General features: G+C 35.9%; 1 protein-coding gene across 1 annotated transcript in view; it reads left to right on the top strand.

Annotated features, from left to right (window-relative positions):
* The window catches only part of LOC148953577 (protein MAK16 homolog), a 124,578-nt gene that overhangs the window by 58,827 nt on the left and 52,129 nt on the right, over positions 1 to 13,622 (top strand). The window contains exon 5 of the mRNA XM_089087739.1: positions 1,682 to 1,811. Within this exon, the coding sequence (XP_088943865.1) occupies positions 1,682 to 1,811 (130 nt within the window). The remainder of the gene's footprint in view (positions 1 to 1,681; positions 1,812 to 13,622) is intronic.

The raw sequence follows: 13,622 nt of genomic DNA, 5'->3' as shown, positions 1-13,622 counted from the left end.
AACTTCCGTATACTTCCCAATAACCAATACTATATGTAAACATTGGGCAAAGTTCATAACTTTCAGCCCTTCCATCGGGGAGTGTGGATAATTAAGTAATCCTCAAATAAATAGCTTCTGCATTTTTTGACCATGCTGAACAAAATGACTATCTAAAAGTTTTGATTGGGGGACTTTGGGAAAAATATGATCATGGGAGGAAGCTTATTTGCCTTCCATTTTGTTTGGTCCCTTAAAAAGGGCACTAGAACTTTTAATTTCGCTTCGAATGAGTCCTTCCGCTATATTCTAGGATCGCTGGGTCGATACGATCACCCCTGGAAAAAAGCAACAACAACAAAAAAAATAAATCTTTCTTCTAGCAAAAAATACAAAATTCCACATTTTTGCAGATAGGAGCTTGAAACTTCTATAGTAGGGTTCTCTGATACGCTGGATCTGATGGTGTGATTTTCATTAAAGTCCTATGACTTTTAGGTTGTGTTTCCCTCTTTTCTCAAAAATAAGGCAAATTTTTTCAGGCGCGTAACTTCAGAGAGGTAAGACTGAACTTGATGAAACTTATATATTTGAAATCAGCGTAAAAATCTGCTTCTTTTGATGCATCTATTGGTATAAAAATCCGTTAATTTCCGGTTAATCCGTTAAAAATCCGGGTTTCGGTTACTATTGAGCCGGGTCGCTCCTTACTTACAGTTCGTTACCACGAACTGTTTGAAAGGGCAACATGAAAAAAGCAGGCATTGGCGAGGATAATACTTCTTGGGAAAACACGAAATATCTTATTTTGTTCAAGGGCTTTTAAGTTCTTCTCTGGAGATATAGTACATTTGATGATGTAGTTTTCACCAAAATTTCTCCCAAATTATACAAAAACCCACAAGATTGATTTAAATTGTATTTAACCTTGGTAATTCTTAGTTCGGTATGTACTTTATGGACTTAGCTTCTTTCAATTGTGAGCCTGCTCCCGATCTGTTACCAAACTGTTCAGGCAGACACCATTTTCAGCCTTTTTCCTTCTCGCTAAATCCATAAGTCTTATTTTAATCTCCATTTTTTCCAATAGTTTTTTCTCTCTTTCCATATGCATGACCCTGAAAGAGGGAAAAAGGGACATCTCAAGGCCTGGTGAGCTTTGCATAATGCTATTTCGAATTTACATAAATATGGGTCAACTCTTTTTTAGGGCACCAAAGATCGCCGTGGGCAAGTTGTAATCTCTGTACTAGAACTGCGTGATCAGTTGCTCTTGCGTTTATGTTTTGAAATGTAGAAAAACTTTTCTACGGTTTCTTGTTTAGATGATTGAATCGTTCGCTGAAAATACTTGTTCATTACTGTACGGGGGGGGGGGGCTAAGATTAAGTATGAATTCCCCATCCCCTGAGATTGGTCCGAAGGATGCTCCCTCCAGGGAAAATTAAAAATTATCTTCTAAAATTGGAATTTTTATGTCTTAAATCCCTCCTCCTGAAATTTGGAACCCTTAAAATGTTTTTTGGGGTTGGGTTTGAAATGTCAAAAATTCATTTTAGGCCACAGTTTTCACGTTGTACAAGGGGTGTGCTTTGCACAAGCTTGCTTTATCGGAAGCCCCTATTCCTAAGAGTCAGACCCCCCCCCCTCTAAGGGTTCAGATCTGTGCACACCTATGTTAAAAGCGATTTCTCTTTTACAGGAAGAAGTTGACTCCAGTCCGGCTGAAGATTGATAGAAGAGAAACAAGGAGGGAGCAGAAGGCACTAATTGCTGCTCGATTAGACACAAATATTGAGCAGGAACTTCTCAAAAGGCTTAAAGAAGGGACGGTAAGTCAGGAGATTCTAATTAAATTCGATTTGTACTGCTTAATTTTAAGATCTTAATATTATAGACCAGGACTATTTGGGGGGAGGGATAGGAATACCGGGTTTGAATTACGTCCCCCGAAATATTTCTCCGACTTGTAAATTGGTTTCAAAACACAGCCACAAAAAAAACGTAAACTCCCTCCAAATAAATTCTTTTGGTACCCCCACCCCAGCATAACAGATCTTGTTACTGACTCGCGTTTATTCCAATTGACATTGAAAAAGGTCCCACCACCCAGAGAACGGTCTAGTGTTGGACTCAATCCTGATTTGGCAGTAAGATAAGAAAAAAAAAACTTTTTCCTTGTGTCTAAGAAAAAAAAAACTTTTTTCCTTGTGTCTAAGAACCAAAAAATCTATTTCTGGAATATTGTATTTGTTTATAAACGGCAAGATGTCCCGAATGTGAGCAAGCAGTGGTAAAATTTGCCATAAAGAATTTACAAAACATGAATCTAAATTGAAAGAAAGTGCGTTGTCTAAAGAATAATTTAGCTCGAAGAATTTGGACTCTTTTGACTTTTTGAATTTTAAAGCAGGTAAAAGAAATTGTTCCTTCTTTATTTGCTTTGAAAAACTCGGAACCGAAAACTTATTCATATTTTTTTTTTTTTTTGTATATGTGTTGTTTTGTGCTTTTTCCTTTCTTTATTCTTTGTACTTCTCTATTCTCCTGTATTTATTAGCGGGTTATAAATTAATTATTATTATTATGTCGATGAGGACAAAGCTTAAAGCCTATAAACGGACCCCCTCCCCGCGATTTGGCGTGCTTTCCCTAGACATAGTTCAGCGACCAGACCTGTCAATCAATACGCTGTTAGTTCTGAGTGGCCTAGCAAGGGGGGTATTAATGGGGTTCCAACTTCTTCCATTCTGTCTGTCCTAGGTTATAGTAGATGGTGTTAAAATTATGTAGATGGGTATTCTCGTGACTATTATATTTTTGATAAAAGATAGTTCTTATTTCCCCAAATCCATCAAATTCATTAGTATTTCTTAATGATTTTTTCCCTCCAGGAATCTGGAATACGAAAGTCAATCTATTTAATGATCTCTCAGACTGATTTGACTCTTGGTTTATTCCATATCCTGCTTTAGAACTGGGAAATGTTGGTGCGTTTGATATTAGATTTTTCTTTGGAAGGAATTGAGGATATTTTTCGCCTCTGATTTCCCAGATGGAATTCCGTTCTAACGGAAATAAGTTGAAATTGCTTTCCTTAGTTGATTTTGATGGTGAATATTCAGTTGGAATTTATCCATCCAACTTATCGACTGGAGCGCCGAGCGCATTGACCCAACGAAATTCTGTATTATGAGTATTTTAATAAAGTGTTACACACACCTACCCAAAGAGCATGTAAAACTATTAAAAATGCTGAAGCTTTAAAGCATTGCTTTTACTATCCTAGAATTTCCCCAAAAGAAAATTAGGGAATTTCCTCGAAAATTAACGATCATAAATAAAGAAATGTTAACACAAAATTCAAATTACTTTTCTTTTACGTTTATAGCTCTACGTTTAAACGTTTTACGCTTTATAAACGTAATCAATAAAAATAAAATTATAACGTGATAAAAATTTAATGGTAAGATGTAACAAATAATAATAACGTACTAATAATAATAAAACGTAATAAATAATGTCAAAACTTACAAATATTAATAAATGATGAAAATAGAATAATAAAACGTTCTAACGTTTCAAGTTAGTTTTCTTTTACCTTAGTTTTTGGGAAGATATTGGAGAACTCAATTTTTTTTTGAGAAGATTCGGAGATGGTCCAACCAATGTTTCAAAGATTGCAGTCGAACATGAAAGAATCAAAACTGTACGTCACCCCTGAAGGTAGGACCCTAAAGATGGTGGACCTCAATTCTTAATATATCCCTTTTTGGTTTTACAGAAAGAATTTGGATATTTTTTTTTACGAGAGATCCGTGAGTACTTTAATGAAGCAAAAGACTGACTGATAAGAGAGGAAACTGAAGTGTGTCTCCGAGAAAAAGTCAACCAACACCATCTAGTATTACCCAGCAAAATTGTAAAGCTAATTATAGGAATATAAATAAATATATTAATTGTAAATATTTTATTCATCTTTTTTTCCTACTTGTTCTAAGTGGGCTTGACTTACTTTTGCCATGATGGAACAAGAGACATTTGTATCACCTTTTGAGCATCTAGTTTGAGCTAAATCTTCACTTTTTTACTTTTGTATCTACATTAAGCTCTTTTGAGCTTTTTCTTCACCTTTTTTACTTTTGTATCTACATTGAGCTTTTGTTTGCTTTACTTTTTTGAATCACCTTTGAACTATAATTAAAATCCGAATTTCCACAAGCTAAAATTAAGCTAAATAGCTCCAAACTTAAACCTTCATAATTGTTTTGCAATTTTATATTTCTGCATGTCAGAATGGTGGTAAAAAGTATTTTTTTAGTACCGTAGAGAAGGATTAAATTCAATAGGATGAGCCCCAGCCCCCCTAAAAATAATAAAATAGAATAAAAAAGCACCCGTAGTAGCAGGTCTCCATAATTTTTTGCGTTTCTGTATGAACACTTCTTTTTGTGTTTCTATATAAACACTTTCCTTCAAATTCAAGGCAAATTTTTTTCAAGCAAGACGTAATTGACATGTATGTTCGTAGTGCGTCTTGGTCAGAGAAAAGATACCCCCCCCCCTAGCGTAAAAGACCTATTTTAAGATATTTAAGTTCAATATCTTGATTAAATATGGCCATTTACCGTACCTACTCAAAAATATATGTAACTAGTAAGAGTCGAGATACTAAAGTGTTAAAAAAAAAAAAAAAAAAAAAAAAAAAAAAAAAAAAACAATGCCATCTTTTACACCGCAATCCTAAAGTTGAGAAAAAAAGATTTGTGTTTAATTTATCTCTATTTGTTTCACTTTTGCTCCTGTCTATATCCTTTCTTTACTTTGCTATTCTGCTTTGTTTCTGATTTTTAATTGAAACCCAATTGTAAGCAAAATAAGTCCTGCTTATGCCTGTACCCTCTTGAGCATTCTGGTAATTGTGCATATTAGACTGCTTGTAAAAGTCGGTTTTAGCTTATCGGAATAAGTTTAAATTCAATGTGACGAGTCTCAGCCCACTTCAAAAAATTTTAACTTTTCGCCTATGATGGCAAGTATTCATATCTACCAATTATTTTCTGCATGTTCTTATTCCTTTTTAATATCAATTTTCCCCCAAGCAAGACACAAATTGAGATAGATGTTTGTTTATGTCTTTTCGTAGGAGAAGAGATCTCTTTAGTTCTCCTTCTGTTCCAGAATCCCGTGTTATTACTTTGTTTTGCTCTGATATAATGCTGGGAGATGAGACAAATCGCTAAATTTCAGCAAAGCAATTGCTGGTTCAAAAATGGGGCAAAGTATAACTATAAAGAGGAAAGATATATTTGTCTTTTGGTCAAGTATAGTTAGAAGATGGCGTGCCTGTGCATATGTTAGAAGGTGGAAGGAGTCCCTAATCAGGGGGGTTCCAATTGAGGAGAAGGGCGATCGTCCCCCAAGATTTCGAAAAATACTCTATCGTATTTTTACTTTAAAAAGATTGAATACAAAGTCTTCTCTATATTTTGAGAAATATCTTTTTTTTTTATATCTTATTAACAAAAACAAAAGAAAAGATTTCCATTTTTTTTTTAATGGTACCCAAGAAAATACAATAGACAAAATAATTCTTAGTAAAGGTATTGTTCCATATACAGAAAAGAAAGGTCGTATATGGAAAAACTTTCCCCAGGGGTAGGGGGGCAAGTGGTCAGCATTAAATGTTAGATATACACGGTCCGAAAGTCACTAAACAGGTAATGTTAACGAACTGTAAGTAAGGAATAACTCGGTCCAATAGTAACCGAAACTCTAAAAAAGGAATTTCGGGGACAATTGATACAGGAAAAGAATCTGCTTTTATGCTGGCCCCAAATATATAAAATTTATTAAGTTTAATATTACCCACCAAAAGCTATGAGCTGGAGAAAGTTTGCCTAGTTTTCGGGGGGAAAGCACCCCCCAAAGATTCAAGTGATCTCAATAAAAAATCCACACCGTGATATTTAGCATATTTGAGAACCCTACTGTAGAAATTTCAAGCTCCAATCTACGAAAATATATAAGATCGTAAGAGCGCTGATTTTAACGGAAATTAAGAGTTGTAGTGTCCTTTTTAAGTGAACAAAAAGATTGGAGATCGAGTTTAGCCCCACTCTCACGCCTTTTGTTTCCCAAAGATATCCGACCAAAGTTTTGATATAGCCATTCAATTCAGCACAGTTGAAATGTTTGTTGCAAAATTTAAAGCGAATACGCGGGCATGTACCAAAAAAAAAAAAAAAAAAAAAGTGATTAAGGAAGGGAAAACATTCGATTTTAATTCTGGGGTATTTGTAATTTTTAAGCGTCATGGAATAGTCCGAAACGCAATTATAGAAATACTCCGAAAGCAAGAAATCCATGATAGTAGTAGGAGAAAGGGTGTTAGAGGTGAGTGAAGAATATTTTGAAAAAAGACGCCAATAAGTTAATAACTTCTCATCATTATCTTGAAGCACCGAAGTTACTTTATTGGGAAACACATTACGAAAGAATAAGAAGCAAAAAAAAAAAAATTGAAACCACTTTAAAGTTTTTCACTTAGTTTTGTTAAGGGAGGGGGGCTATTACGAGAGTTTTCGCTCCAAATGGAATTGAATGTTATAGTTTTTTATGCACGGAGACATCTACCTTATTGTGAAACACATGACATTACAAAAATTAGCGTTTCAAAAAATTTCATAGAAGCAGTTATGTCCAAGAATCACGTAATTTGTTAAGGGGGGGGGGCTATTACAAGGGTTTTCGCTCCATATGGAATTGAATGTTATAGTGTTTTATGCACGGAGACATCTAGCTTATTATGCAACAGATGACATTACAAAATTAACGTTTAAAAAATTTCGTAGAAGCAGTTATGTTCAAGAATCACGTAATTACCCTAGAGGGTACTTCTCTGTTATAGCGCCGACCACTCAAGAAGTGAAGCTAGGTTAATCCTAATGAAGTATACTTAAGCATGCTAAAAATACAATACTTTAGAAACAAATTTAGACCATAGATTTGCATTTTAGGAGGGGTGGGGGTAAAGTATAGCGGTTCTGCGTGCAAAATGCGTTAGACACAATTATTCTGCATATTATGAAGCAAGAATTGTATCCTAACCTCATACTGTCCAGATACTTAACCCCACCTCCATAGCAGCCCAAACTATATATCTCCCATCTATTCTGTCACTTCTCTTTGTCTTGTCACACGCTAAGTTGAAAGAAACTAACGATTGAAACTGGTTCTATAATGAGTCAGTGGATGAACAACTTGAGTTGTCAGTGCTATAACAGACAAGTACCCCCTAAAGGTCTGTATCCTTTATTCCTGCATTCTCTCGTGAATCAGTGTAATACTTTTTAGTGTTGTATGACCATTGACAAATCTCTCCAGTTTTTCATCACCAATAGATGATTTTTTTTTCATCTCAAACATAAAATAGATGGCACCTTTTTATAGTAAGTTTTGTTCGTTATTTTTCATTTCTAAAATTTGTGACGCCAGGTACTTTTAGATATATGATATGTCGCTATTCGTTTACCTCGTTTCATTACAAGGTTGTCTGTTGAATCTTCTTTTGAAGGGTTCGGCAGAATCTTTTAGGAATGGAGCTCAAATTCTTTTGCTTTCAATCTTTAACTTTATGTAAGAAATTATGTTATGCAAATAGATCCGACACATACGCAGGAAGAATTTCCCGGTGGAGGAGATATTGCAAGAAATATGTAGAAAACTAGTAGACGCAAGTCTGAAGCGCCTCAATTGCTTACTCTCCTCTAGCCTATAGCTCGTAATTTGTGAGGGTTCGCAATATATCGGATGTAGTGTCATTTATGGTCACATTGCGGTTACAGCGGTATTTTCAACCTAGTAAAGGACGAACCTCAGCCAATAGTAACCCAAAATTAACTGTTTCGAAACTAAATCGGATCGAAATTAAAAGTACACCATTGAAATCACTATGACCGACAATTTCAGAAAAGTATCGTATTCCGTGTGAATTATTCTTCCGAACTGTACTAAAATTTTCCCCTTATAAAGGCACAAACTGAAATGGATGTTTGTCTATAGATCGTTTTATTAGAGAAAGATTCCATTTAGTTTCCAATTTTGTTTTATTTGTGTCTTGATAATGTATTATGACTTTGTTTTGCTGCGATATGGGCTGGCTGATATTGAAAAACAAATGGGAATCGTTATTATTACTGTTGTTTGAGAAAGGAACAATATGTGTATAAAAGCGGAAAGATTGCTTTTTGGGTAAATCATTAATAATTCGACCATACTTATACTTGGGTCTTGCCACGCTTCGAGGCGCATAAGGCGGCAACGGTAAACTTTCAATGTAGCTGATCTTTTACCAGTCATCAGTGCTCATTCAGGGTAGTTTTAAGACTTGTTGCCGCTTTTTCCAGGAACTGACCTAGTGTGTTCTGCTGTCTTTCCCTCCTTCGAAGGCTAGGTGCGGTCCAACACCTTACGTCGTATGGAAGGTGTTCTTCATTCATGCGGATCATGTACCCCTGATATCCCCATCTCCTTATTCTGATCTCGTAGGTCACCAGTGGCTGTTCATTCTCTGTTCTTATTTGGGCATTTTCACTGTGTCGGTCCAGTGGATCGCAAGGATTCTATGTAGGCAATGGTTTCCAAGTTGATTAATCGCTTTTCCGCATTCTTTGAAAGGCTCAATGACTCGCAATTCATAAGTATAGGGAGTAAATTACTTCTAAATAGTCTGTGTTTCAGCTTCTGAGGAGTAATATCTGGATTTCCAAGCGTTACTCAGCTGAGAAAATGCTGCATCTGCATGCGTTAAACATAGCATGGCTTCTCTGTCACAGTGCCCATCTTGCGTCATTGTTCTACCGAGACATTTGAAGTGTCTGACCTCTTTGATATCCGTACCCTCTTATTGAATGATTTCAGCCAGGGTCGTCAAAACTCGAGGTGACATATTTTTGTCAGGAACCTGGAACCACTATTTATGACTTGGAACCACTGTGACATGGTATTTTCCGTCTGGACTGCACACATTTGTGTAGCATACATGGCTTTAATCGTATTCGCGATTTTAAGAAGGATTCCATAAACTAAGGAGGTGTGAAGTGGAAGCCATGGATAAAATTGACGAAGATCTGCAGCTAGACGGCATAATAGTAAAATATTGTACTGGCACGTTAACAAATTGAGAGGTAGTAGTCAATCCGGACTTGTCCCAGTTAAAGATAGGAATGGGGTGGCAATTAGCGATAAGGAAAACGCTAAAGCGAGATGGGCCGAACATTTTGAGAACTTGCTTAACCGAGATACAGTTGCAGGAAAAAATATAGAGGAAAATGAAAAAGTTTGTGATACCTTGGATGTGAAGGAAGATTTGTTTTGTGAGGAGGAATTAGCAACAGTACTAAAAGAATTAAAGAATAATAAGGCTCCAGGTGCTGATAGGGTAGTAAATGGGTCTCTTAAATATGGTGGCTCTGAGGTTAGAAATAAGTTACTGAAGATTATTAATATGATTTTTGAAAAAGGGGAATTTCATAATTATATTAGGAAAACTTTAAATTAGCCGCTGTATAAGAATAGTGATAAGATTGAGTGATGTAATTGTTGGGGCATTAGTCTGTTCTATGTAGGTAGTGAATTACTTATTAATATGATGCTTTTTAGAATGAGACATGATTTAGACAAAGTTTTAACATAAGAACTGTGCGGTTTTAGAAAAGGTAGAGGATGTGTTGATCAAATTTTCACTCTTAGGTTAATAATTGAGAAGTGCCTGAGTTTTCAAATACATTTGGTCCTCAGTTTCATAGATTATGAGCAAGCGTTCGATTCTGTTGATAGAGGAGCTTTAGTAAAGGTTTCATCCTTGTATGGTATACCGGACAAATGCGTTAAAGTGATTATTACTGTGTACGAGAATAACACAGCTGCGGTTAAGGTATGAAATGAGGTTAGCAGCTGGTTTGGTATTAAATCAGGAGTTAAGCATTGTTATGTTCTATCCCCTTTTATATGGATTATTTTGATGGATTTTGTTTTAAGGAGCCCAGAAAAGGCAATGGGAGAACACTGAATCAAATGGTGATGAAAAACTCTCATTGACTTGGATTATTCTTATGATTTAAGCATCCTAGATGAAAATGTGATCAGTATGAATGAAGTTTTAGAGGTTTTGGGAGTTCAGGGTGCTAGTATTGGTTTGAAAATTAATGTAAGGAAGACTAAGTCACTAAGGCTAGGAATAAGTGAAGATGAAAAGGTGACGTTGGGTAATGAAAAGATTGATCAGGTGGGCAGCTTTGCTTACCTTGGTAGTATTATTAGTAAAGATGGTGGGAGCAGTGAAGATGTTAAAAATAGAATAGCCAAGGCTCAGGGTGTTTTTTCACAGATAAAAAAAGTCTGGAAGAATAGGAAGAAAAGTCTGCAAGATTAGAATATTAGAAGCTACAGTGATGACAGTGGTCAAATATGGCCCTGAAGCATGGACGCTCCGAAAAGCGGATGAAGATTTGCTAGATGTTTTCCAGAGAAATTGCTTAAGGATTGTTCGGGGTACCCGGCTGACTGACCGTATTTCAAACAATAGGCTATACGAAAAATATGGTTCAATACTGCTTTCTAGGTCTATAATGAAAGAATGGTTGAGGTGGTTAGGGCACGTTGTGCGTATGAAGGATGACAGATTGCCGAAGATTGTCCTTTTTGGCCAACCGTCTAGGGCTAAATGAAAAGCAGGTCGTCCCCGTCTGGGGTGGGAGGACGTCATTAAGAAAGATTTAAAGGAAATGGGAACTTCGTGGGCGGGTGTAAAAAGGGAAGCTTTGAATAGATTGGGGTGGAGTAGGAGCGTGCGTAGCTTTGTTGGCCTCAGGCGACTTGGTGCTGCGATGAGTTGTTAGTAGTAGTAGTAGTATTCCATAAGCTAGGAGAATTTTCCATATTACATCTCGGTTCACGGAGTGGAATGCTTTCAAAAAATCTATAAACACTAGAATAATCGGCACTGGCCATTCATTTAATTTTTCCAATAGTAGGCCTACACGTAAGCTAAATGCCAAATCACAGCACCGATTTTGGCGAAAGCTATGTTGTTCGTCCAAAAAAAGAAAAAATATAGAAGCCCATATTAAAAGATATAATAAAGCGCTTTATGTTTATGCTCCACAAAAACCGGAATCTTTTGTTTTCAGTAAAGCGATAGTTTCTTAAAATTCTACAAGTATCGGAAAATATCATGAACGGGTTTATTTGAGATAGTTCCATAGACATATGTTCCGTAAACTGCGTAGCAATAATTTTTGCTCATTTTGAGTTTGAACTTAGCTGTATGCTTCCATTGAAAGAACCCTATCTTTATAACATTTAATCAAGTATGGATTACTTAAATACCACCTAACATAGCTATTAAAAAAAAAAGCAAGAAAGATTTGGCTGCAACTATAGTTCGAAAGACCCCATGTACAGCTTGTGAAAGGCCCACCCAGTCAGTGGCAAAAAAAAAACTAGTTTTGAGTGATTAAACATAAAGTAACGTATATCTGCTATGTAGGAAACTTAAGAAATGACATGCTTACTTACTTACTAGAGATGAGGCACAGGTTGTTCAGCCCAAGTCTGCACCAGGAAGCTATTGGACTAGGATTTGGCAAAGCAATCTGTCCTCTATCCACGGACAAATGAGCTGAAGCCACGACTTGTTCCATATGCAGCCATATTTCCGGAACCAGGCCTAGTGGTTCGACGTCCGTCTTCACAACCTTCTGCCATGAGTTGATCTGGCCTCCCGGAATTTTCTTCCAGGAGGAGGGAGGAAGACATCATTTATTGGCCAAAATATTCAGGTTTGCACTTGTCGTTGTCTTTCCTTTAGTAGCGATATAGTTTACTCGACCAGAACACCGACACAATGGTCTCTAACCTTACGAGATAATTATACCTTGTTCCCCTTTAAGTAAATCCAATGTCGATGGACGTTGGTAATTCAGTTTATCACAATTTCTCCCGCTCTTCTTTATTCCTCTTTAACCATTACTGATAAATAGAGTTTCCCGAGGGAATATTTCAAGAAATATATTTTATCCGTGGCAACTCGTAGTGTAAGATGTCTCATTAAGAGTTAACTAACGGAATCACTGGTAACAGGGACGTGAAAATTAGGTTTGTATTTTTGACAGAACAGGTCACTATTGAATCGGGAAGTTGGGCGCTATGTGGCTCTCCAACTAAATGACTGCTGATATCTATTCCCATTGACCTTGTATAGTTTTTTTGTGTCCTAGTAGAAAATTTAAATGTGTCATCTAAGAGTACGCTCATGTTGGGGTTGATTCTTCAATGTATTAGCTTTCTTATGAAGAAGAATACGAAAATGTATTATTTATTTTTATCACCCGCAAGAAGTACACAAAGGTTTGACGGACTGTAGAGTATAGAAAAAAAAATAGAGAATAAAAAAAAAAAAATCTTTCACAAATAGAATAAGGGTATTTGTAGTTATTGCCGATTTCTTTGCTTAGCCTAGCTTAATAAAAATTTGATGACAATGAACTTTTTTTATATCATTTAAATCATTCGTTTCAGAATTGCTATCTCACGATCCAACCCCCCCCTCCCCTCCCCCCCCCCAATATACATTCGGGAAATTTTGGGGATTGGTCGACCTATTTTAAGAAATATTGTAGGTTATCAGTACAAAACGGTGTAAAAGGCCGTTTGGAGTAGTGGATTATACCCGGGCATAATTACCATCGCAGTGACTTTAATACCCTGGGATTCACTTTCCCTACTCCCATGTTTATATCACACTTCTTTTTTCGTTTTTAGGCATTACTGTTTTGTGGTAACAAATAGTTTGATAATGTTTTAGTATTAATTTTAAAATATTTCAGAGTTCAGTGTAGTTATTTAACGTCGGTTAATATATCAATTAATGTTTCTTCTTTACACCCGCAAGAAGTACACAAAGGTTTGACGGACATTAGAGTATAGAAAAAAAAAATAGAGAAAAAAAAAATCTTGCACAAATAGAATAAGGGTATTTGTAGTTATTGCCGATTTCTTTGCTTAGCCTAGCTTAATAAAAATTTGATGACAATAAACTTTTTTTTATATCATTTAAATCATTCTTTGCAGAATTGCTATCTCACGGCCCCCCCTTACCCCTCCCCCCAAATATACATTCGGGAAATTTTGGGGATTGGTCCACCTATTTTAAGAAATATTGAAGGTTATCAGTACAAAACGGTGTAAAAGGCCGTTTGGAGTAGTGGATTATACCCGGGCATAATTACCATCGCTGTGACTTTAATACCCTGGGATTCACTTTCCCTACTCCCCTGTTTATATCACACTTCTTTTTTCGTTTTTAGGTATTACTGTTTTGTGGTAACAAATAGTTTGATAATGTTTTAGTATTAATTTTAAAATATTTCAGAGTTCAGTGTAGTTATTTAACGTCGGTTAATATATCAATTAATGTTTCTTCTTTACTAAGTTCATTCCGCTGCTTAGCTTTCCATACCTGTTCCATACATGTTAGCTTAAGATGTTTAGTAATGGATTGTTAGGCACTAACATTTTCTTTGTTTTACTTATTTATTTTACCCCCATTACTTATTGCTAGGAAGCAATTTTTTTTTTTT

The sequence above is a fragment of the Artemia sp. Qi Xiang Cuo genome, chromosome 4 (genome assembly GCF_049724085.1).
Source record: "Artemia sp. Qi Xiang Cuo chromosome 4, ASM4972408v1, whole genome shotgun sequence".
NCBI lineage: Eukaryota > Metazoa > Arthropoda > Branchiopoda > Anostraca > Artemiidae > Artemia > Artemia sp. Qi Xiang Cuo.
The sequence above is the reverse complement of the archived record's forward strand: the minus strand, read 5'-3'. Positions and strand labels throughout refer to the sequence as shown.